This window comes from Ricinus communis, chromosome 4, assembly GCF_019578655.1.
Source record: "Ricinus communis isolate WT05 ecotype wild-type chromosome 4, ASM1957865v1, whole genome shotgun sequence".
Lineage (NCBI taxonomy): Eukaryota > Viridiplantae > Streptophyta > Magnoliopsida > Malpighiales > Euphorbiaceae > Ricinus > Ricinus communis.
Genome location: NC_063259.1, coordinates 28,513,074 through 28,539,338, shown reverse-complemented (window position 1 = coordinate 28,539,338; position 26,265 = coordinate 28,513,074). Strand labels below are relative to the sequence as shown.

The window sequence follows — 26,265 nt, the reverse complement described above, 5'->3', positions numbered from 1 at the left end:
TAATCTCTCCTCTCCTCTCCGCTCCTCTCATCAGTAGAAACAACAAAATGAAAAGACCCAAAACCACCTCCATGGCCTCGCCAATTTCATTCAGGGTTGGTACTGCATTTCTCTGTTGGTATTTTTCTCAGGACCTAACTGGCTGGGGAGGGGGGGGGGGGGGGGGGGGTATAAGAGTCATTATGCGACCTCGAGGGAAAAGATAAGATGAGAGGGCCAGGTAATCCGCGAACTGGCGTCCCCTAAAGAGAAAGCAAATGCATAATGAAAAAATAAAAAAGAAGAAAAGCCCAAACACACTTTCCACTACAGTAGTAGCCAACGCCCAAAATTCCAATCCACAACTTGATGAGTCTCTCATTAATCCAAGTTCCAACAACTGAGTCCTGACAATTTTTCCCTTACTCATCAACCTCATTTCAAACCAGTTCTTCCTTTATTGTCATCATCACCATCCGTTGTTGAACTTTTATTTTTGCTTGAAGAGAAGGAAAAGATGGTGGCGGGCGTTTGGAAGCGGGTGATAATATAAAACGAAGCTAACAATGGTAACGGGCTCTGAGTCTGAGTCTAATGGATGGAGCAGAGCTCGAGGCATAGTAATAAAGACGCTAGTATTGATAGGAGGTGCAGTTCTTGTCAAGCGCCTCACCAAGTCCACTACCCGTTGGGACCATGCTCGATTTGTTTCTCAATCCCTCAGCGGCGAAAAAGTACTATTTTCTTTATGAAAAGGTCCTTTTTTTTCTCTTTTTTTAATTTGCTAGTCCCTCTAATTGTAGTTTCAATTTGGGTTTAGTTCTCGAGAGAACAAGCTGCCAGGGATCCTGATAATTACTTCAACATTAGGTAACTCTTATTTACTTTGATGAATTTGAATTTTAAAAAAAAGTTGGTGTTGCGAATGCTTTCAATATCTTTAGTTTTTTTGTTTAGTGATTTTCTATGTGCAGAATGCTTACATGCCCAGCTGCAGAGATGGTGGATGGTTCTAAAGTTTTATATTTTGAGCAAGTTCGTTTCACTCACCACTGCTTCTGTATTCTTGTACTGAATTCAGTTGATAGATTTCATATATTTGAGATTGTTTTTCTCTTTTTTAGGCATTCTGGAGGACTCCACAAAAGCCCTTCCGCCAGGTATTACTCATGCCTTCACTTTAAGGTTTAATCTTTATTTAAGTTGTCATTATCTGTTTGTTTTTGTAGCTGCGGGTTTAAGTTATCTCCTTGCTTCAATTTTGGATTTCCTTCTTATATGTTAATTGTCTCTGGATGAGTTTTCATTCAAGGTTTTGCTATACTGAGTAGAAAAAAATTTGTTTTCTTTCTTTTTCTTTTTGACTGATTTATCATATTTTAGCTCTTAGACTTTGTCTTAATAACGCTTTTGCAAAAAAAAAAAAAACAATTATGTTGTTGCAGAGGTTTTATATGGTGAAGCCCTGTCCAAAGGAGTTGAAATGCGATGTGGAGGTGAGCTTTTATTGTAATTGGTGATGCTGACCTACGAGCCATTACTTTTATGTTTAATTACTTCGAAATATCTATTTCTGTCAATAGTTTGGTGCAAGCCTAAAGAACTAACAGTGGCTCTAATATCATCACTGCGATTAGTCTGATTTCTGTGCTTAACTTTGTCACCAAGTATATAAGTACTTTTATGAAATTCTCTTTATGTCGGTCAATCTTCCTCAGATTATTTGCTTGAAACCCTTTAAACTATTATGATAACTTGAATTTTGTCGAGTAGAACTGGGAGTAACCTCTTTAAAGATGAAGCTCCTTTTGCTTTGTCAATGTTGTCAACACAAGTTCTTGTTTATGTTGGAAACATGATTTCTAGACTACTTGTGAAAATTTCCACTGGCTTCTTCCAATTGATCCTGCCATTAGTTTTCTGGTCGCATAAACTTTTTCCTCCATTTTTACTGCATCAGCTCTTAGTTAAATCAATTTTATGAGTTCCTCTTCCCCCTATGTCTTTTATGATTAATCAATGTTTAGTCCCCATTCATTTTGAAGTGTTCTAGAGAATTTTCTTTAAACACGTTAAATACCAAGCCTCATTTCTTTCTGCAATGAGTCGACAGGTGAGTTCATATGCCATTAGAGATGCTGAGGAGTACAAAAATTTCTGTGATCGCCCCAAGGATCAGCGTCCACTTCCTGAAGAAGTTATTGGTGTAAGCCTTCTAGATGCATTTAGATCTTGACTTTAATTCATTTTCTTGAGGTATTGGAATTTGTTCAAGTTTACTTTTGGCCTTGAGAACATCAACTAATCTATTAGAATACTTCATTTGAGTTTGAGAGGGAAACTTTGACCTGCAAGTTGCAACTTAATCGCCCTGAAGGTTTTTATCAGGGAAGGACACATAAACTACAGATTGTGATTCTTTGATGTCAATTGATATAGACTACTAATGCTTAGAAGCATCTGCAATGTCCTTGCAACCTCTCTTATTTTTTTTCCACCCATGGTTTTTTATTCTTTACTGTTCCTATTTTTGTATTCAATGGAAATGGTGACGGAGTATCTTACTTTAAAATGTTTTCTTCACATTGCCATATATGACTAGGACATTGCAGAACATCTGACAACAATATATCTTAATCGCTGTGACCGTGGGAAACGCTGCTTATATGAAGGTTCTACTCCCCCTGGCGGATTTCCAAATTCATGGGTATTTGCTTCTTGCCTTCATTATGTTACTCAGATCAGAATTTTCCTAATGCTTTATGCGTCTCTTTTTTCTTCTTTTCTTTCTTCTTTTCTTTCTTCTTGAACCTGGAGTTGCGTGTCCAAGTTATTTGGTTTTACAGAGATGGGCAACAAGTGTAACTGTAGTTTTTATGAAATTACAATGAGTAAGTTGCGCTAATCTGCTATTTTGACAGAATGGAGCAACCTTCTGCACTTCTGAACTCGCAATTTTGAAAAACAATGAATTACATACTTGGGATAGGGGCTACGATGATGATGGAAATCAGGTTGGTGTTGCTGTCTTGCTTAGTTTGACTTAAACCAATTTGGAAGTTGTTTGAAATAGGGGCTACAATCTGTCGGTTTGAAAATTGTTCTTTCTTTGCTGGTTGCAGGTTTGGGGAGTGAAAGAAGGTCCTTATGAATTCAAGCCTGCGCCAGGCTCTAGTGTTAATGACATGTTTTCTCCCTTGAATTTCCCTCCTCCGCTATCAATGGAGAAAAGAATAGAGGGTTCTTTTGTATTGCAAGAATGATCACTTGCGACATCCACAGCAACCATGTGTAAAATTTCAAACATAAATTATTTTATCAAATTTCTATTTTCCTGCCACTTTAACCTTGTAATCCATCCATCGTTTTTTAGTTTCTTGGTCAGTTAACAATATAACATTACACCTGATGAATGTGGAATGCTAGATATTAGAGTTCTCCGGAGGCTTCTTGTATAGTGCAAAGACACTAGTGGGTTTATTTGAGCTCATTATGATTAGTCCTTCACCATTTTGCTCTTCCAATAGGGAAAACATAAAGAGGATTGAACGAGATTATAATGTTTCACCCTGGAGATTTCTTGGAATTTGGAGTTTCTCTAACTTCGCCCACGTTTGCAACACGCTTGTTCAGCTTCTTTAGTTGATGATACGAAAGTTGAGCATATTTTTATTATCACAAAATTTTATAAGAAAATTGGATATCTTAATCTTGAAACAAAGACCAAAAAAAAAAAAAAAAGGTGTTTCCCACCCAAATATAATAAAATTACAAGAATTGCTCTGTTGTATGAACTGAAGCATTCACAAGATAGCATCTCTTTTAAGTGGATTTTGCTCCCTGTCAACCTTGGAAGCTGCTACTGAGGTAGAAATATAAACCAGCAAGAGCCACGACTCCAACTACAATTGCAATTGGCAAAGCTCGCCTGCAAAGTACATATTTACCCTATAAACAGGCTGTATTTTTAGCACGGAAAAGTAAGTAAGAAACACTAAATATACTCACCCAATTGCCTCATCTCTCTGAATTTGTGCCTTGCGTGCTTTTCTAGTATCTGTTTGATTATCATTTTTGTTCACAGTTGGCGTATATTGCCTGAATCTCCTTTTAGGAGCTCCACAGACTGCAAAACAAAATTCAAGTATATATTTATTTAACCCTTTAAGCAAATCTAAACAATCATCTCCCTTTGTCTATGATCAGATGCCTGACTTAATCGACCAATCAAATCATCATCGTATGGATAAGGCAGGCCATCTATGCCAATCACGATCGTCAATTCTTGAATAACATCCATAAAGGCAGATTGCAACTCATTTGTGGAGAGATAATGTGATATAATCAATTAAAACATAAGCAGGATCACTCCATTTCACAGTCCATGTAATTGTGGATAATTTCTCTCTTTGGAAATAAAGATAATAAGAAGAAGCAAGTACCAGGGCAGAAATACTTGTCAGGCAGCTTCTCAAAGGGAGTCCTTTCATTGTAGATATACCTGAAACCACCAGAATTATACCAATCACAAAATTTCTTTCCTTCATGCAACTTTTAGGAAAAAATAAAGAGCAATTCAAATCAGGAAACTCAAAAGTATTTAAAGTTACCCGCAATCTCTACAAATATAAGCTTGCTTGGATGCAACACGCATGGAGAATCTCGGAGCAGCAGCAGCAAGAGGGCGGTGCTGATTAGAAGGAAGCAAGAGATGAAGTGATGGAGAAAAGAAAGAGGATTTCAAAGCAAAACGATCAGGTGGTGGTCTCAGGCCAGCATTGCTGCTAATGGGAGCCAGAAGAGAAGGTAGCGGTGTTGACATGGAGGCCTGAAGCCTCGAGGGTGCATGCAGGGCGGCCATTGTTTCTTTAACCACCTAATCTTCTATTTTCTTTCCCAGTGCTCTTTCTCTCTTCCAACAGTAGCAGAGAGAAGAGAAATAAGAGATGAGGAGATAAGAGAGTGGTGAATATTATAGAAGGTAAAATCAAGAAGAGTTATTGGGTGTTAGTTTCTAGAACAAAAAGAAAGATGTGGGAGCGTGGCTTCCATGTCCCCCACACAAAACACCAGGTCCCTTGTACTCACTTGTCACTCGTTTATCTTTGTCGCACAATTTTCTTGAAATTTTTATTTGGCTGTTACTGTTTAAAGAAAAAGAAAAAAATAATAATAATAAAGTATGAGATGCAAATTTGGAGCACTTTTATAAAATTTTGTTGCATGAAATATTATTTAACCAAACTTTTTAATACGTAAGCATATTCATTATAACTTTATAACCACAGTAAGCGTCGTTAAAAGAAATGAATTTGTTAGGTATGACTCATATACCAATTTAAAAAACAGATGCTGGAGCGGAGCGAGCGAATAAAGCGCAATGCAATGAGCAAACAGAGCGGAGTATTTTTTTAATTGTGCCAAGGGTTATATATATTTTTTGTATTCATAACCTAGTTAGTATATCAATGATATAATACAGCCGCTCATCGCTCCCGAGGACGTAGGCATATTAAATCCTTATGTTCTTATTTTTCTTGCTTATTTATTCATATTTATGTGATTATTAGTCTTATTTCTCAATATGATTAATCGTAACACCCTCACTTCCTAAAGGATCCTAAGAAAACTCGATTTCACGCTTTGAAAATGTTGAGTTAGTTTAAAAAACAAAGAAAGTCTCTCTCTCCGCTTCCCTACTAGTGCTTGCTGCCCTTCCTTAAGCCATAGAAAATAGGTTCAGAAATTCTCCTAGAGCTAGCTTTGGAATCACTGAACGAGTCTTCGTGTGACGAAGTCGGATCGAAAGTGACATAATATACCTCCTCCGAACCCTCAACAATAGAACGTGTGTGTTCCCAGTAGGGATTATAACGGTGGAGTTTGAACGGGCTTTTGGAAGAGCGCTCCGCGTGGTTTTTTTCCTATTTAGTCTAGAACCCCCTAGTCGTGAGAAAGAGCCACTTCCCCCCCATTCATGATTCATGTGAGGAAAGAAGGATGAAATAAATAGGCGATCTCGCCAGCATGAACCGTCCAATTTTCACCTCCCCTGGACGAACAATCGACAAGCCAGACATTATTTTCAATACAAAAAAAATTTTTTACGATTAGATTCCGGAGGAGAATACATGTCCACAGAATTCTCTCAATATCTTCTTTCCAGAGGCACTGAGATCTTGTGCGTATACTTCTGGAAATAGCTGAGAGGAAAAATAGATACTTATTAGAAACGATTATAGCTATGATGTTTGGGATGAATCTACCCATTATTGGGGTCTAGCTTGAAGGCAAGTATTGAGACGCACATAACTACCTTTTTCAGCTTACACGGAATAGCTATGGCTTTGGAATGTCTTTTTCTCAAACAAATAGAGTAATATAAATAGCCCCCGCGCTAACATACAAAACTGGTCATAAAAAAGGCAAAAGAGACGAAGGCCAAAGCATTGACTGAAGAGGGGGGCAAAGATATATTCGCCTTTTACTTCTTCTCCGCCTATTGACTGCTACTCGGCCAGATGCTTCCTATTTCTTATTCGTAGATTGGAGATTAAGATGTTATTAGGTAACTAGTAGGTGTCAACGGAAAGTAAGTCCTTGAAAGTTGGCGGATCGGCATGGGCGGTATGGTTTAACTATTAGCCCCTCCGGTCACTCTTACAGAGCCTTATCCTTCATGTCTATCTTCCATGACAAGATGAATCTATTGCCTCCTCGCCCTACTTCCACTAGAAGTTATTCTGTATAGGACAAACGCCAGTCACGATCGTCATTGTCCACCGTACCACTTCCGTCCGCAATCTGCGATGTTTTTATGCATGCGGAGGAGATGAATATCGGAGAGTGAGGGGTCTGAAAGAGCGTATTATTGGCGAATGGGAGGGCACTAAATATCATGCACCCGTTATCTCCTCATCTTTGTCGATTCCGAAAATTTCTCTATTCGTTCCTAATTTATTTTACCTTGGTCGCTGTCTTCTACTGTGTTTGTCCGATACTGGGGTCGACTGACCTTTTTCATGCACTATTGTACAAGGTCACTTTATCTTTAGGGGCGCAAGCCCTCTCCTTTGGATTATGTAAGTTGGGCTTCTCCGGGACTGGCTCTTGTTTCTTGCGTAACCCATTTAGTTTGTGCAAATCAGAAAGACAATGACGAGTCTGACAGGCATCGCCAATCTCAGAGAGACATTCTTCACTACCTCGGATAACTTTACTGATACGTTAAAACATGCATAATAGAAAGTTGGTCAATAGTCACAAAATAATTTATAGAAGGAAGAAACGGTAACGCCAGAATAAGAATAAAACAAGCTGCCGGACTTCATGGAGTACATGATTTTTATACACTATAAAATGAGGCGACTAACTGAAAGTAATAAGCTCATAGCAACGCCCCTAAACCTGCAAAAAAACAATGCACAATCCAACACATTGTGGCAAGTTTGAGATTTACATTTCTTACAACTCTGTCGATCAGTGGGGCGAGGAGAACGAATCCTAAGAATCTACTTTAAGTAACGAGATGCCATGGCTGCTACCAAGGTTTCAGGTCACCAACAGGACCTGCAGTCCAGTTCAAGATTTTCTCCCCTGGCTTCAAGTAAACACTTCTGTCATGTGGTAATTTCCGTGCTAGTCCATTCAGAACTTGATGGAAGGCATCTCCTGCTTGAGCAGGTTGTGGAAATAGCATTGCCTGCTTCATTGAAGGGTTCGCAAGCAATCTCTGCTTCCTCAGTATTACTTCTGGTGGAATGGAAGTGAGAATGGTGTCCAAATTGGGAACATCTTTCTCATCTACGAACACACCAATTTCTTCCCATGGGATAGCATCAGCAAAGGGTAAAACAATGTCGTCTGCTATAATAACAGGAATGCAACCAAATATCACTGCTTCAACTAATCTTGGACTCCATGGGGCCCAACCAAGTGGACATAAACAAAACACAGCTCTTTGCATGTCTTCATAGTATGTAGTTGGGTGTTCTGTGGAAATGTCAAAAAGCGGATTGTCCTTAAAGTTCTCCCACACTGCTGCTCGTGCACCTCTGTAAAAGTTTAAAGTGGAGAGGGATTCAGTTAACACCTTGCTTAAACTTACATCACATTGTGACACTTTATATTCCCCTCCACTTGCATATAGCAGTTTACCAACACACTAAATATTTATTTGAATATTTCTTTTACTTCTCAAGAATACTAGAAGGTACATGCCATAACTAAGAAGTGATGTTTCTTATTTGCAAGTTTCGACAATGTGGTAGAAAATGGATTTCAGCCTTCAGTGCTAGTGGAGCAGAAAGAAAAAACTCGAGAACTAAAATGTTTCCTGTTAATGTGAAAACAATATGAAAAATACCTTGCATAGTAGCCACCTTCTGGGTCATTTCCCACATCATAAAACAATCCTCGGAAGTAGACAAAGATAGATCTAGGAGTTTTCTCGGGAATCAGGTGGGCTTGCATTTTCTGTGGCGGGGCATATGGAGGAATTGTGATTGAGCCCTCTTTTAAACAAACATGATTCCGTTGTCCAAAAGTTTGCACCAAGGTAGCACGCTGAAGCATAGGAAGAATTCCTCTTTCAATGGCCTTCTCTTCCTGCAAAAGCACGTGTGAAAGACTTAGAAAAATAAAGAAATAGAATTTCTGGAAAATAACTACCTGATAGAGAAAAGATTATTACTACACATTGACAATTTGATACAGAACAAGAAAGAAACGTTCTCGGGACTTTGGGAACCATAATATGAAGTCAACTGGCTCAAATTGCATAAAACAGCAAGTCGACAGTCTGGAGATACCAGGAAGGACAAACATGAAAGAAATAGATTTACTCACTTGATAATGGAAGCATGCTCCAAAGTCATGGGGCACTACAAAAAAGTGATCAGCTCCCTCCGTCCGATTCCAATAAGGCCAGTTTGAAGAAATAAGCTGGATTGCACTTCTCATCATTCTTGGCGATTTAAAAGGCAAAGGGAGGCCATTCGGTGTCAAGTCGCAAGTGGTGTATACAGGGGTATAAAACCAATCAGCTTCCTCAGGGTTTAGGGTTCGAACAGGGCTAGATAACAGAAACCGATGCATAAAGATCTCAGCAGCAAACATGTGGGTGAGGCATCTTGGATCCTTTTGCAGAATCTTCTTATTGTATTTGCTTGGAAGTTCATAAACAAAAACTTTTAGTCTTCCCACAGGATCGTCTTCCAAAACATCACCAGCACTACCTACAGATTATACAATCCAATCACCTGTAAAGATCTTATATAAAACTTTATACAGGGTTTAATAGCTTCAAAATAATTAAAAATTATTGACATTATTATCCCAATGTACTGATATAAGCATAAAAAAGGCATGTTACTCCTCATAGTTAGCAAGAAGAAACCATCATTTCCCCCTCTTCATACTTCGGCCTTTAACATATTGCATGGTCTTTCAATAGTCGAGGTAGGATTAGTCCAAGTCAGACATGTCTACTACCATACAGCTTGTGTTTGATAATCTCTAACCAAATACAGTGTAATATGGCTTTCCGAAGCATGGCATTTCCTCTTCTTGGTTCAAGTAGTGTTGGAGGATATGAAGCAGGTAGAACAAAGAGCAACTACTAAACTAAGAAAGAAACTTCTTCAGTTACTTTATGCCTTCCTAACAAAAACGTACCCATCAGTATATTAAATATATTCCATGCCACTAAGTTATTTCTAACCTGGAAATTTCAGACATTCAACTTGGATCAATCAAGTCTAAAATAGCTGGGGTCGATTACAAAGAACACTTTCACCATTCTGTTTTGTTCAGATCAAACTTGAAATATATAAACCTAAAACATTAGCTCCAAAAGCATCACCTTGTAGCTTTACTTAGCATCTTCTGCCTTTTCACAAGCTTTCTTATTGGAATTGGAAACAGACAACACAATCTACAGCTATGAGCAACAAACAATAATTACAGTCAAAAGTTAACTTTTTCCACACCTAGGTTCATTCTAATAAACTCCTTCTATGTTTTTTCTTTCGCTTTTAATTATTAGCATGTAATCAAGCAAATGCAAGCTAGTACTATCCCAGCAAATACATCTAATTCCAGTTCAAGTTACATCCTATACGAGTCAAATGATGACAAAATACGCAACTATTATTGAGGATGACATGGGAAAAAGCAGTAAAGAAAGGTTTTGCAGCAATCGAGCATTCTATAAATGTACCCTGAAACTGAGGAGAATGGAGGATAAGTTTCCATTTAGTGATCCGTACTAGATTGATATATGGCTTAATTGATTTGAGAGGAAAAAAACTTCAACCATTTCCACCTATTCAATTTTAAATACATTACTATAATGATGGATTGAGTCCTGTCCTCAACTTATGTCATGCTTGATAACTGATATTTTTTCAGGCTATTTCAGTTAGTCAAGAAACAACATGCAGTACTTTCAAGCTCCAAGACGATTCTCTTTGCTACAAGGAGAGGAAGATACAGCTTACCCGAACACAAAGACTTCAGAACAGTGTTCCAAACTTGGGAAATTCTTAAACTATAGCGATAGAGCATACATAGATCTTAGAACTGATTGACTAGAAAATATAAAGTAATTTGTTAACTTCAACCAATGCCAATTAGACACAATTACAGTTGACTAGCGTTAGAACTTAGAAAATAAAATAAAGCTTAAATCTTCAATTTAGCTCGTACTCGAGCAGATCCGAAAAATATATCGTATCCAACAAATTTACCAGAACTAAGAGACCTAAAACCCTAAAATTCAGTTACTAAACCTACATCACAGTTAAAATCCAGAAAATTGCAAAAACCAACTGAATTAAACAACTGAAGAAACCTCACAAAGCTGGAAAAGGTAATTAAGAAAAATATATAAAGCAGTCACAAAAATTAAGGGAGATGGATTAAAGAAATCTCACCTGAAATCCTCTCAGTACGTTGACTGCTACCCAGCTTGAAAGCACTGCTACTTGATAAGAAGAAAGCATACAATAGAATTCCAAGAAAAGCCCACTTCCAAATCTCCATTCTTTTAGCTTTTTACTCTTTTTTTAAAGCACAAAAATGCAAAGCGAAAGGAAAAGATCACAAGAAATCTAACAAAGAACTAGCTCAATCAAGAATTCAGCTGAGGAAGTACCCAAACTTGCCAGTTAAAATGTCACAAGAAACAGCAGTTACAAAGGTTTTCTTGGAACTACAAGAAATGAGCTTTTTCTTCTTTTTTTCATGAATAGAGAAACAACGAGCAGAAGATTGATAGAGAAGGCTAAGCAAATTTTGCTTGAACAAGATTCTTCAACCTATTTTTAATTTTCTTTATTATTATAATTAATATAACAAATTACTATATTTTAATAGGAGGCCGCATTCCTTTGCTTCCTCTAATCTGATGGAAAGTCCACCTCATTTACCAGACCCAACCTTCAACCTGCTGCCTTTATATATATATATATATATATTTATATCTATTTTCAAAAAGACATAATATGTGAATTGATACATACATAAACTTAGTTTATGATCTTATTTGTATTATGAGAGGTTAGATTAAAACTGGTCGTTTTGGTTTGACTCATTTAGAATTAATTAAGTTCGGGTTTAAATGGAAATGGGCTTTGAATCTACGGACTTGATTGGGTTTGAGTTGCCTCTACTCATCTCGTTGTCTAACTGAGGCCCTTCGCCCATAAGGAAAACCATCTCCAGCTTCTTTTTTTTCTTTTAACAAACAGTAATATTTCATCAACACAAATATCTGAACAATATTACAATTGATATTTCTTAATCTCTCTTAAGTCTTTTTCTCTCTCTTATTTATCTCCTCGTTTTGCAACTCTTCTATCTCCTTTTTTTCTGTTTCCTCTTCTATTTTCTCATTATCCAAACATTAGCTGTGATCCAACACCTTGGATATAACATAAACCTTGAGAGCAAACCAACATGTATAAAAATTCAACCAAAAAAATTATCTTCAAAAATAATTTAGAAATACTTTTACATTTGAATATGGAAGTGAAATAACTGAATCTTCGAGCAAATCGTAAAATTTTCTCCGACATTTGTGTACTGATCTTTAAATTATTAATTAAATGAATCCTTTCTTCTTCTATAGATTTTTAATAAAATTAAAATTAAAATTTTAAAGAACTTAATAAAAATAAAATTAAAAAATTTAAAGGTAATACATTTTACCCTATTATTAATATACTCTTTTTAAAATTAGATACATAATGTAGAAAAAAATATAATTATGCTTATTATCATTGAATTTGTTGTAATTGCGGAATTGGACAAAATATTCGTTTATTAGGCTTTTCCTTGAACAATTTAGTATTTCGTTTATTTCAATTATAATATTACCTCTTTAAATATACTATGTATTATGCTAGCTATAATTATAATAATAATTATGTATTTAAATTATAAACTATGAAGGTGTTTGAAAAATATTTTAATACTTTTTTGAACTATAAAATACTCCCGGGTTAAGATTTCAAATTCCAAATTTATCTGTGATTAAAAAAAAAAAAAAAAGAAGAAAAAAGACAAGTTTAATATCCCTCTTACCTAAACCGATGAAGACATAAATCAATGGATCCCTTACCATTTGCCATCCAACCATAAAGTGCTATAAATTTCCGTACCTAATTAGCATTGTTTTTCAATCATGTAATGTATGCCTTTTGATAGTGATAATGAACACATGGTCGGCCGGTCATCTATACGATAAAGAAATAACTATCCTTATAAATGCGAAATCTTATATTGTGCGAACTCCAGAATTCTATATTCTAAAAGCAATTACTTTTGCTATTTAAACTAAACATTAAATATCTGTGTAGTTGATATTTTGACTATTCAATTTGTAAATTGAATTTTCATCACCTTAAATTTATTAAATAATTATAAAATTTACGTCTATCCTAATTAATTTTTTTATACATCAAATAATATTGGCTTAATTTTTTAAAAAAATTTAAACTTTATTCTTGATATCAAATTTAGCATATAATTTTTAAATTTCAATTTTAACATTATATTTTAATATTGATTTCATTTTTAGTATTTAATAGAATTATTTGTCAAATCTACTAGCTTGACATAAACTCTGGCAATAACAAAAAAGAACCGAATTAATATTAAAATTGTTAATTCGTTATATTATTAAAATATTATTATTTAAGTACATAAATTATTATTTTTTATTTTTTTATTTTAGAATTTTATTAATCTTATGTACTTAAACGATAATATTTTAATAGTCGAAGTGCTGAATCAATTTTTTCTTTTTATTATTGTTGCCGAAATTTACACCACGTCAATAAATTTTGTTGATAATTTTATTGAAAGTTAAAATTGAAATTAATGTTAAAATTAAAAATTTAAATAATGTATATTAAATTTGATAATAAATGCAAAATATACTGTTCTTTTAGCAATTAAACGAATAGTATTATTATAAGCCGATTTTTTTCCAATCTGAATTAAGCTTCTCAATATATATGATTAGTAGAGAGGAATCATTAGTTTTGACGTATAACTTGAAATTTTAAAGGCTAAAAATTGAAAAGAAAATGCAAAAAGGTACAGCAAGAAACGTTTCGTTTCGTTTCGTGTAGGCCATACAGGAGTTAGAGATAGAAACTAATGAACTAACAATTGCATGGTACAGTTGATCGCCGATTTTATATTTGATGTAGAAAACAGTAGTTTAATTAAATTCAAACCTCATCTTTATGAAACTGCGTCTCCATCATGTAGTTGCATAGATATAAAAGAACTTCTAGCAATCTCTTTGAACATTAAATTGACACTCATATGAAGGCAATTTTGCTGTAACAAGTTGAGTTAATATTTAATTTTAGAAGTAAAATATATATAAAATAATATAATAAATTATTAATTATTAATTATTTTCATATAGTAAATCATCACATCACAAGTTAAAATAAATAAATAAATAAATATATGATAATTATTTATTTATATTAGTAAAGAATTTTTCCATACATTAATAACGTGCAATAATGTAGCTGAAATATCATCAACTTCCCACTTCACATCAGTTTAAGTACGTCAGATAAATACATACAGCAAACTAATTTATGGCAGTTTATTTTTCAACCACTTACTTGTTTTAAAAAATAAATGACTTTATTCATACTCCTTTTTCTTTTTCTTTTCTTTTTTCCTAATTAGAAAAAAAAAAAAAACAATAAAAGTTAAACAAGGTCAGTTTTGAATTTATGTATATATTTTCAATATTTTTCTAAAAAGAAATACTCAATTTTCCTGAAATAGAGTGGCATCAATTATAGAAGTATTTCTTTTTAGAAAAATATTGAAAATACATATATATATATATATATATATATATATATATATATATATATAATACTTATTAATTTATAGTCTTAATTAATTTTATCATGTTAAAATATCAAAAATACATTTTTTAGTTTTTTTAAAATTTCTGTTATTAATTAATTTTAGTTTTCTTTTAGTTATTTTTGGATAAAACAACCGAAAAATAACTATACCGTGAATTTGAAAATAAATTAAAAATAATATTTTTGAAAGAAAAAAATTATGCAATAAAAATAATATTTTTTATTTATTTTAAAATATTGCCTTACTAAATTTTTCAAGTTTGAATTGCTCATCCTTCTTTATATCTAAGTAATTGTAATATAAATGTATTACAGCGCATTAGATATTCTAAGTATGCCCATAATTATTATCTAATCATTTTTTTCTCTCTTTTCCTGATAAAGAAAGATATAATGATACTATTTAAATTGAATAATTATTTTCATTCTAATCTTTAAAAAAAAACTAATTTGACTACTAATAGTTGTAGCTCCTATGACTTAAAACAGAGATTTTTTTTTTTGTTTTATTATCTTTTAACTTATAAACTCATTTCATTATAGTAATTATACTCTCATTCTTTAATCACAAGGCGTTTAAAAAAAAGGTTTTGTACAGTGATAATATTCTTGATTATATGTAAGTTTGTTTTTAATATAATCAAATGGTAGTTTCGTTTTGGCTGTTTTTTAAAATTCATTACTGAATGCAATAAATAAATAACAATAACAATAAATATGTTGGGATCATCTCATGACATTGACTTGGGTTACTTAAATAAGTCTATAGGTTGAGATCAGTGCTGTGCTGTATGATGTAAGTGTATAATTGTAGATGGTGTACCATTTGCATTTGGATATGTTGCTCTCCTCCACAAATATATACTAATATTTCATATTTTAACATTCGTATTAATTATCGATTTGGTATATAAAACCATTTCCATAGTTAAGCAGCTGGAAGCATAAATATCGGGAGACAGAGAAAAGGGGTTATCAAGCATGATGAACTGTGATGAGATCCTGAAGATTAATGGAGAAACAACTGAAGGAATGGAACAAAAGGATGACCGGCTGGCTAAATGTAAAAGCAATGAAATGGAGCGAAACAAAATACGCCTTATGAGAGCCTATGTTGAGAAAATGGATCCCTCTTCCAAGGTGCTAGGTTTTCTTCTTCTTTCTTTTCTCATTTTGTTTATATATTGTATCTTTTCTTGCTCTTTCTTTCTGCTTTTCTTGATGCCATGTTCTGAAATGCTTCCTTTTCTTTTTGTTTAAATCTTTTCTCCCCCCTTGTGCGTGGAAAGAGTCTTGTCTACGCTCTGAACCTTGAACAACGTCTGCGATATAACCTCCAAAAAATAATACTGAGTCAATCCGAGTTTGTTATCGATCAAAATTATTGCAGCTGCTGCTGTGGTTTTCATCTCCTTTTTTCTCTCAAGGATTCCTTTAGAAGTGGCAGTTCACTAGCTTGAAGCAAAATTCCTGAACCTAAACCACTAGCTCAGATCCAACCTGGCAATAGTAGGTTTCTTTGTACTTGTTTTAGGGATATGGTATAACATATAGTTCTGGAAATAAAACGAGCTTAGTCGAATTTTAACCACATTGAGCTCCGTTTAGTTTAATCTAATAAAGAGCTCAAGCTCGATTTAAACTCGAGCTATGCTTGTTTTAAAATTATTTAACTTACAAATAACTTAAACTCGGTTCATAAATAACTCGTTTATTATGTTAAACGAGCTAAGTTTAAATTCGGCTTATTAAATAGTAATATAATAAAAAGATTCGAGTTCGAGCTTATTAAGTATTTTTTAATTTATTATGAATATAAAATAATAATTATAGTTATTATTATATATAAATTATGTATATTAAATATGTAACATAAATAATATACATTATAAATATATACATAATTTTAAATTTAAAAATAAAATAAATTTAAATTTTAACTCGAGTCATTAGATTTAATCTTGTTCATAAATCAAATTATGCGAGCCTATTTACGAATTTTTTAAACAAATCGAGTTCGAGCTCACAAACCAATAAACAAATAAACTCGCGAATTAACGAGTCAAACTCTATCAAGTTCGATAAAATTATCAAATTTAAAACTAAGTCGATTAATTTAACAAACAAGGTTGAACTAACTTTTTATTGAGCGGAGCTCTACGACCCATATGACATAGAATGAGTATGTGTTAAGGCCATAAACGAAAGTATTAAGGCCGGAGAACATTATAGTTTTCATCTAGCACCTGTACTTTTAAAAGGTTACGTTTTAGACCTTTAACCCTTGATTGTTGTTTATATATATATATATATATATATATATATATATATATATATAATATTTTGGTAAATTGTGAATTAAGTTCTTCAAGAAAGTGATTAAAAAAGAATAAATAACTATTTTTGATTATGGACACAAAAATAATTTTTTTTACTTTAATTTAATCTTTTGAATATTTTTTTTAAATAACAACATTTAATTAATTTTTAATATCTTTTAGTTAACAACATCTTTGGTTATAGATATTAAAGCACGCATCTTGTTGCCGTGGAATCAGATTCCCCTCAGTTGTGTTATATATATTAGTTTGGAGAAATGAGTACATTGTTAATTTGGAAACAAGTAAAATCCTTTTATCTATTTAGACAAATTCATTTAGCACATAAAAACTAAAAGCTATACTTAAAAAAAAGAAAGAAATTAATTAAAAAAATCTAAAGAATATATATATATATATGTACGCGTGACACCTACTTTCTCATCTGTACGCCCCTCTAGGTCCCAAATAGAATGAAATTAGTGCTATGAATTCAGCCTCTGTAGTCGATAGAGTGACCACTGGCTATTTCTTAGATGACCAGGAAATGGCACCCCCAGCAAGAAAGAACACATATCCGCTGGTGCTCCTTCTATCATTTAAATCCCCTGCATAGTCACTGTCTGTGTACGCAATCAAGACAGGATTCTCCTCCTTTCTCTTGTACAAAATTCCAAACTCCAAAGTACCCTTTAGATACCTCAAGACCCTCTTTGCAGTATGCATATGTAGCCTAGTTAGCTTAGCCATGTATCTGCTAAGCAAACATACCACAAACATTACATCAGGCCTTGTTGCAGTCAGATATAACAAGCTCCTAATCAGCTGCTTGTACAGAGGTCCATCAACCATAATCCCATCTCCTTCAAGTGTCAACTTGTCACCAGGAACTGTGGGTTTCCTTACTGGATTGCAATCTATAAGCGCAAACCTGTTTAACAGATCTTTGGTATACTTCTTCTGGCATATGAATACACCATCATCAAACTGAGACACCTCTACTCCAAGGAAGTACCTCATCTTCCCAAGATCTGTCATTTCAAACCTGGACATCATGTTGGTCTTAAACTCAGATACTAACTGTTCACTGCTGCTTATATATATTAGGTCATCCATATACACACTGACCATCAACACATCTGAATCTTTCTTTAGAATGAACAAAGTATGTTCATAAGGGCACCTCTGAAACCATGCTTCTAAGAAATACCTTTCAATCTTGGAATACCATGCTCGTGGAGCTTATTTTAATCCATATAAAAGCTTTCTTCAACCGATACACCTTGCTTTCCTCCCCTGAGCTTACAAATCCTGGCGACTGTATCACAAAAACTTCTTCAGTAAGCTCACCATGTAGAAAAGTACTTTTCACATCAAGTTGATACACATGCCATCCATGATGTGCAGAAAGTGCAAGCATGGATCGAATAATATCCCATCTAGCTACTGGTGTGAAAACTTCATTGTAGTCTATGCCATATTGTTGAGCATAACCCTTGACTACAAGTCTGGCTTTGAACTTGTCAACCTCCCCATGCTCATTAAGCTTGGTCTTGTAAACCCATTTTACTCCAATGGGAGTGATTTCAGGTGGTAGAGAGGTAAGTTCCCATGTGTCATTCTTCTGAATGGCTTGTATTTCTGATTTCATAGCTATTCTCCACTTCTTTGACTTCACAGCTTCCTCAAAAGTCATAGGATCAGAGCTATCAGTCTGCAAAGCATAGTAATCACTAGGAGAGAACAAATCATTATCCATTTCATAATCATTATGCCATACAGGTCTTGTTCTAATCCTTGCACCCAAGTTGTCACTAGGCTCATCAGTTTCTAGAGAAGAGTCTACTTCTGCAACTAGAGAACTCGTTTCCTGCACATCAGCAGAGTCTTCTTGATCAGCTTGTTCATTTAGCTGATTCAGAGATGAGATTACTTCTTCACTGTCATTATCCTCTATCTCTGAATCCTCTATTTCCTCGTCAAATCCATCCCAAGAGAGTTCAACATTCTCTTGTGTAAAATTGTTAGAGTCCTAATCCCACCCTTTAGATTCATCAAATGCCACATCCCTACTAACAATAATCTTCTTTGTGACGGGATTGTAGACCTTATAGGCCTTAGATTCTGTAGCCACTCCAAGAAAGATGCATTTCACACTCCTATCATCCAGCTTCTTTCTCTGTTGCTCAGGAATATGAACAAAGCACAAACTGCCAAACACGTTTAGATGATCCATTGATGGTGGTGATCCACTCCACAACTCCTACAAAGTCTTCTCCTTATTGATAGCAGCAGGGCTTCTATTCAATACATATGTGGACCAAGCAACTACTTCACACCAAAATTTGCTAGGAACATTAGTATCTGATAGCATACACCTAACCATATTGAGAATGATCCTATTTTTCCTCTCAGCAACTCCATTTTACTGAGGAGTAAGAGCTGTTGTCAATTGTCGCCTTATCCCAACCTCATCACACCATTGTTTAAACTCAGTAGACAGAAACTCTCCTCCCCTATCAGTTCTAAAGCTTACAAGTTGAGATCCTAACTCTTTCTCAACTCTGCATTTATAAGACTTAAACACTCCAAAAGCCTCTAACTTGGCAGCAAGGAAATAAGCCCAAAGCTTTCGACTATGATCATCTATTAAGGTAAACACATACCTTTTGCCACTAGAGAAAGGTGATATAGGCCCACATAGATCGCCATGAACAAGCTGAAGTTTTACAGAGGCTCGCCACAAGCTCTTCTTTGGAAAGGGCTTTCTATGCTGTTTTCCTACTAAGCATACAGTACACACACTTTCTTTATCATTCTTCATAGAAGGCAGCCCTTTAACCATGTTGGACTTCTCAAGTTTCAGCAGTCCTTGAAGATTAAGGTGGCCGAACCTCCTATGCCACAAATCTAATTCTTCTTTCTTAGACTGAGTTGTGTTAAGACACAAACCATCAGTACTCTTCTCTCCAGAGTTATATGCAACATGTAACACAAACATACGATTACTCTTCATCATTGTGGAGAAGAGAAATTCTATTTTATTACTGAATATCTTGCACAATCCATTCTTAATAAGAAAAGCCAAACCTTTTTCTTGCATTTGACCAATACCGAGAAAATTATTAGTCAACCCTGGAACATAGAAAACTTCTTGCACAACCAGTGAAGCTTGATCAATTCTCATCCTAACATTCCCCTTTCCGCAGACTTGAAGCTTCATTCTATTGCCCAGTTTCACATTGCAGGTGAAGGAGCTATCAAGACTGTTGAACCACTTCTTGTCGCCACTCATATGGTTGTTGCAACCACTATCTAAAAACCACAAATTGTTACTATTCTCTTCTGAATTCTCATGAGCCATCAACCTGTGCCTGTCAGCTCTAACACCAGCCATTAAGAGCATCTCATCCTGTCTAGAGACATGTTCATCAGCATAGTGTGCCTAAGGTGTCCACTCCGGACACTCATTTTTGAAGTGACCAAGCTTATGACAGTTATAACACTCAACTGTTTCTTTGTTCCAAGCCTGGCCTCTTCCTCTTCCCTTGCTTGGAGAGGGACCTCGTCCCCTTCCTCTGTCACCATCATAACCCACATTGAGTGCTTGATCTTTAGTGACAGTTTTCTTGAATTTCTGCTCATGGACCAATAAAGAACTTTGCAATTGATCCACGGACAGATCATCAATGTCCTTTGACTCCTCAATAGAACACACAATATAATTGAACTTTTCAGTGAGAGTTCTTAGAATTTTCTCAACAATCTTCACATCTGTGATTAGTTCACCACAATTGCGCATTGCATTGGAGACGATAATCACCCTGCCAAAATAATCATTGACAGTTTCTCCTTCCTTCATCTCCAAGACTTCAAACTCTCTCCTCAAAGCTTGAAGTTAAGCCCTCTTGACTCGAGCACTTCTTTGAAACTTGTTCTTCATAGAGTCCCACAACTCCTTAGCCGTAGACTTCTAAGAAATAGTCTTTAGGATTGTCTTATATATGCTGCTGAATAGATAATTCATTGCCTTGAAATCTTTTAACTTCATTTCCTCAAGATTCTTTGCTTGTTCAGCAGTTAACATCTCTCCAAAATTCACTTCCTTGAATCCATTGCTAACCACTTGCCAATACTCCTTCGATCTCAGAAGGTTCTCCATGAGGAGACTCTAATGGTCATAGTCCCCATCGAAGGTAGGAATACAAGCCTTCGTGAAACTCGATTCTGCCATGAACACTCTCCTGTGTTTTTCTCTCTTAGACAAGAAGGTCTCGTCTTTTCTCTCGTGTGTTTCCCAAACCCGTTACCCACACGAATTGATCAGATGTTTTGCTTTTCGCTCTGATACCAAATATTAAACAGAGATTGTAAACTGCAAAACGTGATACAATTGATTATGCCAAAAATTATAATTTAAACTACAATCCAGCACTGCTTAACAGCATGCTAAACACTAGCTAACTGACTCCTAAAAACAAGCTTGACTCACCTGCTAACTTAAGACTAGAATTCACTAACAAACCCACAAGTCTAGCTAACAGCTACTGAACATAACTAACTAAATGACCAACAAACATGCTCGTTGGTTATACTAGATACAAAAGTAAAAACTTAATAAATAAACTATTGATAAAACAATTTATTAATCCAATATATATATATATATATATCATGATTTGACATTATTCCTTAACCAATGCCTTTTAATGAAGTCAATTAATAATTTATCAAAACAAAAAAGAAACAAATTAAGGATTAAAAGATCAAATGTAAAATTTTATAAGTAGACGTACTAAACTTGGTAAATATTAACGATTTCTACCGTGGCATTAACTCATTAACATATTACCCCATAAATTGAGATCATATAGCAAAATTAGTTAGTGAATATCCAAAAGAAATAATTAAAATGGTTACAACTTACACACTACATGACAAATTTTACTATCACTTTCTTGGGAAAATAGATGAACAAATCAGTTGCTCTAACACATACATTGATAATGTTGAAACATGGTATTAAATCTTTTGGTATGCAGGGAGTTGATGACTCTACACTCATAAGATTTCTGCGAGCTCGTGATTTAGATGTCAAGAGAGCGTCTGTCATGTTCCTCAATTACCTGAAATGGAGGAAGGAATTTGTTCCAAATGGCTTAATTTCCCCATCACAAGTTCCAAATGAAATTGCACAAAACAAGATGTTTATGCAAGGATCGGATAAGAAAGGACGTCCCATTACAGTTGTTCTTGGAGCTAGACATTTTCAATACAAAGATAGTCTGGATGAATTTAAACGTATGAATTTACCTGCTACTTCTCTATTATTTTTGCTTATATACCCACTTCTTTTTATGCATCTTACGACTTAAATCAGCCATCTTGTAGGCCGACTGATGCTATATTGTTTTTTCTTTTAAAAAAAAAAATCCATTTTAACTAAGCATTGAATAATCGAGAAGTACGGAACAATTATCTGTTAGCTTTGACAGGTTATAATTGCTGTCTATGTATATATGTACAGGTTTTCTCGTTTGCGCCCTGGATAAATTATGCGCCAGGTAAATTATTTCTTCATCACTCTACTGGTTTAAGGAAGTGGTAGAACACATTGTTACATTAGACCGCTGATAGGGTGCTTTGATGCATCAGGATGCCACCAGGAGAGGAGAAATTTATTGTCATTGGAGATCTTCAAGGTTGGGGTTATGCAAACTGTGATATCCGAGGATGCCTTGCAGCTATATCTTTCATGCAGGTATATATCTGTTTGGAGCTGCACCAAATTTGTTTTTATTCATATTGCTCAATTTGAATCTGCCATTCTTGAAAGCAAAAGAGCTCGCATAGAGCCATATTAATTGCAATGTGATCCACCTGCCCTCGATTCCTGAATCTTGATTCATGGAAACCTTTTCTTTTTTGGGTTCTGCAGGACTACTACCCAGAAAGACTAGGGAAGGTGCTCGTTGTGCATGCACCTTACATTTTCATGGCAGTGTGGAAAACCCTTTACCCTTTTATAGACCAAAACACCCGGGAAAAGGTACGTGCTGCTTAATTCTTCTCTTCGAGTTCCGTCTTGATTTTCCAATTTATGTATATAAACAATTGTCAAAGTTATGATTTTAGTAGATTATGTTTCTGCATGTGCCTTGCAGATTCTATTTGTAGAGAACAAGAAGTTGAAATCTACTCTCTTAGAAGACATTGACGAGAGCCAAATACCAGAGATATATGGAGGGAAACTTCCATTAGTTCCAATCCTGTAGAGCTGATTAACAAACCATCCCAAACAGCAAGAGATTTTGGGCCTTGTAGACTAGCAAAGCCTATCTCTATGTTCTTGTCCAAATCAAAGTCTTCTAAGCTAAACCTTCTGTTATATATTACAAAAATATCGTTTATTTTGCGTGGTTATATATTAATAGCTACATTAAATTCTATATTCCTCCCAATCAACTTGATGATCCCTCGCTTGAACCTGATACGTATGACTTCTCTCAACGTGGTAGCCACAGGTGTTCCTGAAGAAGTTAATGTAGCCAAGGTTAGGATAAAGCATTTTCCATGATGGAGTTGCTCAGAACATGCAGTTTCAGGACAACGGAGCTGAACTGCACATGCCCGAATAAATAGTTGAACGCTTAAAAATTAAGGATCTTGCCATAAAACCTGCATCCCAGATCTAATGCGAGCTTAACAGCCTCAAAGTTCACGATAAACCTATCGTCAGCTTTACCAAGGACGTCCGATAAAATTTAATCCATCTGGGAACTTGGTATCTTAGTTGATATTGATATGAAAGTCAGACGCATATCGACCTGCTTTCCAAAAGAAATGGAGACAGACTCAACTTGTGTGCTGCTATTTCCTTTTCCCATGTGAAGCGCAGTTCATTTCTGACAGCATTGTCATTTCAACGTGCATCCCCCAACATGAAATTCGTTAATAAATGGCCAAGTGATATATGGAATAGCATCATCTTATATTTGCGCCAACTCTGCTTATGGATTCCTTGAATTTCTACATCCACCCATAATAAAGGAACATATTTACTAAGTATTCTGGAACTGACTACCAATAATCTCCACAAGAACATGATCCACTTTCAAACCGGTGAAAACGTATTCGGTCCCTAACAATAATCACTCTGCTTAACAGCCCTGAAACTATCTTTATCCAATTGTGACAGTCATAGCATATTCGAAGGTTCTTTGAAATGTTAATTTCTGTCCCAGGGCTAGTTCTAAAAATCCCAAAGGCCAGTGCCAACTTCTCACTATGATAATTCAAGTTTACCTCCTTTTCCTCTTCAGAGACATCCATATTGACCAACTCTGTTGTGGGCACAAATCCCTCCAACTTTGTCCGTCGGATCAATGCTTCTAGAATTTTGTATATTGATTCTGTTTCAGGATGAGATCTATCGCCAGCTTTAAATTGGTGAATCACACCTTTCCACTCAAACCAACTCTTTCCCCGAATTTTACGAATTCCATTCTTTTTCATCATTTCTCTAATGCCTTGTGCGCTGTCCCATCTCTCCTGAGAGCAGTAGATGCTAGACAGCAAGACGTAATCTCCACTCTTAAGGTGTGATATATTTGCAATGGCTACTTCACCCAGCTCAGGCTTTTTATATGTTCTACACGCACTAAGGAGTGCCCTCCATATAACAACATCTGGCTCCATTGGCATTCCTTTAATCATGGCGTAAGCCTCTGCTAGAAGACCGGCACGACCTAAGAGATCAACCATTGCTCCATAGTGCTCAAGTTGAGGCTGAATTGAGTAACGCCTTTTCATTAAATCAAAGTACTCCTGGCCCTCCTTGACCAGACCGCTATGGCCACATGCTGTTAAAATCCCAATAAAAGTTATAGAATCAGGTAAAACATTCTCCACCTCCATCTTCAGGAATACTGATATTGCATCCAAAGCAAGCCCATGAACTGCTAATCCATTAATCATTGAGTTCCAAACTGAAACATCGGAGCGCTGGACGCTCTCAAAAGTTTCCTTTGCAGTTCGAATTCTACCACATTTTGAGAACATGTCAATTAAAGCAGAACTCAAAATACAGTTCAATTCAACTCTTTTCTGAATCATCAAGTCATGCACCCATTGAGCATTATCAAGAGCTCCAAGCCTAGCACACGCAGTTATAACAGATGCAAATGTAAACTTATCTGGCTCAATGTCGGAACCGAGCATAACCCGGAAGAATCTCAAAGCCTCCTCAAAGCGTGCATTTTTAACATAACCTCCAATCAGTGAGTTCCACGTAACCACGTCTCTTGCAGGCATTTTATAGAATACCTTCTTGGCAATCTCACATTCTCCAACCCTCATTATATTATCAATAACCAGATTTAAAGCTACCAAATTGACAGTCCAAGAAAAAACTTGATTGATGACTTCACAAGCAAGATTGAAGTGATCACACTTAACATAAGTTGAAACAAGAGAAGCTGCAAGAGATGGGTAGGTTCCATACCCAAATCTAATGATTCTTGCATGGGTTTCAATTGCAGTTTTTAAATCCAGTGATAGCTTGCAGGCTTCAAGAAGATGGATGAATAGCTGATAATCTGAAACAATATCAGAAAGGGTCATCAAAATTTGATACCAAAAGAGACAAAGATGGAAACTTTGGGTATTCGAGCAGGTTGCTCACTTATTATGAGTAAATGTTAGCTTTCTTATATAATAAATTCAAAAACAGCTAAAGGAAGGGTATAACAATTAAAATGATCAATTATTGAGCCAAAAGAGGGAGAGAGAGGGGGCACCTGCATTGTTGTGATGGTGAAATTGAGGAGGGGAGGAGAGTGAATTGTTAGAGGCTGTCCTTTTGGTGACGGCCATAATAGAACTTTTACTAGTAAACCTCCTTGCCGCATGCCTCTGCATGCTTCTACTTTTCAGCATTCTAAACTTGCATCATATCGTATATATCTGCACTTCTGTTGTTCAAATTAAAACCACAAGAAGTCCATAACCATTACCCAGCTGTTGACCAAACGACATGTCTCCTAATCCATCTGATAAAACCACTAGTGCATTCGATCTTTAAAGTTTCATTTTCTAATTATTCTAATTCGAAAATATATATTAATTTAATTTTATTGATAATTTATAGTTATAATTAATTAATTAATAGTATTAACATGAAAAAGAAAGAATCGTAAGATTTTAAAGATTTCATTAGAAAATAATTTTAAGATTTTGGATCGGATCTAATATTATCAATTATTTTGTTTGTTAATCTTTTCTTAGTCAATTTTTATACATGTAGTTTTTTGGTGGGTGGTAAAAATGATTTCAAGGAAATAAGGGAGAAAGAGAGAGAATTATTAAGAAAAAATGAGTAGCTTAATGATTCATTCACCAGTAATTCCAATACATGACATATTAATGAGTGTTGCCAGTATTAATGGAGAGAATGACAGCTAAGCTTAGGAAATAAAATAACCAGCTAATACAAAACGACAAAAGAATACAACATAAATGTGCAGATAGTGTGCAGGTATTGCACCAACGAAATATAGCTA

At 35.1% G+C, this 26,265-nt stretch overlaps 5 protein-coding genes across 7 annotated transcripts; 2 read left to right on the top strand and 3 right to left on the bottom strand.

Annotated features, from left to right (window-relative positions):
• The first annotated feature begins 174 nt into the window (after positions 1-174).
• On the top strand, positions 175-3,319 carry LOC8275478 (chromophore lyase CRL, chloroplastic). Of its 2 annotated transcripts, XM_002511031.4 has the most exons (9): positions 176-713; positions 800-849; positions 954-1,014; positions 1,104-1,139; positions 1,425-1,475; positions 2,093-2,185; positions 2,582-2,686; positions 2,901-2,993; positions 3,102-3,319. In XM_002511031.4, the coding sequence occupies exons 1-9, from the start codon at positions 546-548 to the stop codon at positions 3,240-3,242; spliced, it is 798 nt and encodes a 265-aa protein (XP_002511077.1). In that variant the 5' UTR covers positions 176-545; the 3' UTR covers positions 3,243-3,319. The 2 variants fall into 2 exon arrangements, with proteins under 2 accessions (XP_015580796.1, XP_002511077.1); XM_015725310.3 differs by lacking the exon at positions 1,425-1,475 and having other exon boundaries at positions 175-713.
• Positions 3,320-3,621: 302 nt separating this feature from the next.
• On the bottom strand, positions 3,622-5,006 carry LOC8275479. Its single transcript, XM_002511032.4, has 4 exons — positions 4,590-5,006; positions 4,422-4,480; positions 3,988-4,105; positions 3,622-3,907 (listed from the first exon to the last, which is right to left on the bottom strand). Exons 1-4 carry the CDS (start codon positions 4,838-4,840, stop codon positions 3,823-3,825), a joined length of 513 nt encoding a protein of 170 aa, XP_002511078.1. The 5' UTR covers positions 4,841-5,006; the 3' UTR covers positions 3,622-3,822.
• Positions 5,007-7,236: 2,230 nt separating this feature from the next.
• On the bottom strand, positions 7,237-11,414 carry LOC8275480 (probable beta-1,4-xylosyltransferase IRX10L). The gene is made up of 4 exons (XM_002511033.4): positions 10,914-11,414; positions 8,827-9,215; positions 8,345-8,586; positions 7,237-8,033 (listed from the first exon to the last, which is right to left on the bottom strand). Exons 1-4 carry the CDS (start codon positions 11,020-11,022, stop codon positions 7,520-7,522), a joined length of 1,254 nt encoding a protein of 417 aa, XP_002511079.2. The 5' UTR covers positions 11,023-11,414; the 3' UTR covers positions 7,237-7,519.
• Positions 11,415-15,079: 3,665 nt separating this feature from the next.
• LOC8275482 (phosphatidylinositol transfer protein 3) lies at positions 15,080-23,156 on the top strand. 2 transcript variants are annotated; one of them, XM_025159370.2, is made up of 7 exons: positions 15,080-15,183; positions 15,316-15,527; positions 21,748-22,006; positions 22,233-22,269; positions 22,361-22,466; positions 22,644-22,754; positions 22,870-23,156. In XM_025159370.2, exons 2-7 carry the CDS (start codon positions 15,369-15,371, stop codon positions 22,978-22,980), a joined length of 783 nt encoding a protein of 260 aa, XP_025015138.1. In that variant the 5' UTR covers positions 15,080-15,183; positions 15,316-15,368; the 3' UTR covers positions 22,981-23,156. The 2 variants fall into 2 exon arrangements, with proteins under 2 accessions (XP_025015138.1, XP_002511081.2); XM_002511035.4 differs by lacking the exon at positions 15,080-15,183 and having other exon boundaries at positions 15,190-15,527.
• Positions 23,157-23,307: 151 nt separating this feature from the next.
• Positions 23,308-25,759, bottom strand: LOC107261687 (pentatricopeptide repeat-containing protein At5g50990). The gene is made up of 2 exons (XM_048373432.1): positions 25,504-25,759; positions 23,308-25,302 (listed from the first exon to the last, which is right to left on the bottom strand). The coding sequence occupies exons 1-2, from the start codon at positions 25,640-25,642 to the stop codon at positions 23,786-23,788; spliced, it is 1,656 nt and encodes a 551-aa protein (XP_048229389.1). The 5' UTR covers positions 25,643-25,759; the 3' UTR covers positions 23,308-23,785.
• Between the last annotated feature and the right edge of the window lie 506 nt (positions 25,760-26,265).

Coding starts and splice junctions, on each gene's coding strand:
- LOC8275478 (XM_002511031.4), top strand. CDS start 546: ATGGTAACGGGCTCTGAGTCTGAGTCTAATGGATGGAGCAGAGCTCGA. Junction 1,015..1,103: donor AAGTTTTATATTTTGAGCAA/GTTCGTTTCACT, acceptor TCTCTTTTTTAG/GCATTCTGGAGGACTCCACA. Junction 1,476..2,092: donor AGTTGAAATGCGATGTGGAG/GTGAGCTTTTAT, acceptor ATGAGTCGACAG/GTGAGTTCATATGCCATTAG.
- LOC8275479 (XM_002511032.4), bottom strand. CDS start 4,840: ATGGCCGCCCTGCATGCACCCTCGAGGCTTCAGGCCTCCATGTCAACA. Junction 4,481..4,589: donor TATATTTGTAGAGATTGCGG/GTAACTTTAAAT, acceptor TGGTGGTTTCAG/GTATATCTACAATGAAAGGA. Junction 3,908..3,987: donor CAGAGAGATGAGGCAATTGG/GTGAGTATATTT, acceptor TGTACTTTGCAG/GCGAGCTTTGCCAATTGCAA.
- LOC8275480 (XM_002511033.4), bottom strand. CDS start 11,022: ATGGAGATTTGGAAGTGGGCTTTTCTTGGAATTCTATTGTATGCTTTC. Junction 9,216..10,913: donor ACGTACTGAGAGGATTTCAG/GTGAGATTTCTT, acceptor TATAATCTGTAG/GTAGTGCTGGTGATGTTTTG. Junction 8,034..8,344: donor GAAGGTGGCTACTATGCAAG/GTATTTTTCATA, acceptor AAACTTTTACAG/AGGTGCACGAGCAGCAGTGT.
- LOC8275482 (XM_025159370.2), top strand. CDS start 15,369: ATGATGAACTGTGATGAGATCCTGAAGATTAATGGAGAAACAACTGAA. Junction 22,007..22,232: donor TAGTCTGGATGAATTTAAAC/GTATGAATTTAC, acceptor ATATATGTACAG/GTTTTCTCGTTTGCGCCCTG. Junction 22,755..22,869: donor ACCAAAACACCCGGGAAAAG/GTACGTGCTGCT, acceptor TGTGCCTTGCAG/ATTCTATTTGTAGAGAACAA.
- LOC107261687 (XM_048373432.1), bottom strand. CDS start 25,642: ATGCTGAAAAGTAGAAGCATGCAGAGGCATGCGGCAAGGAGGTTTACT. Junction 25,303..25,503: donor TCACCATCACAACAATGCAG/GTGCCCCCTCTC, acceptor ATATTGTTTCAG/ATTATCAGCTATTCATCCAT.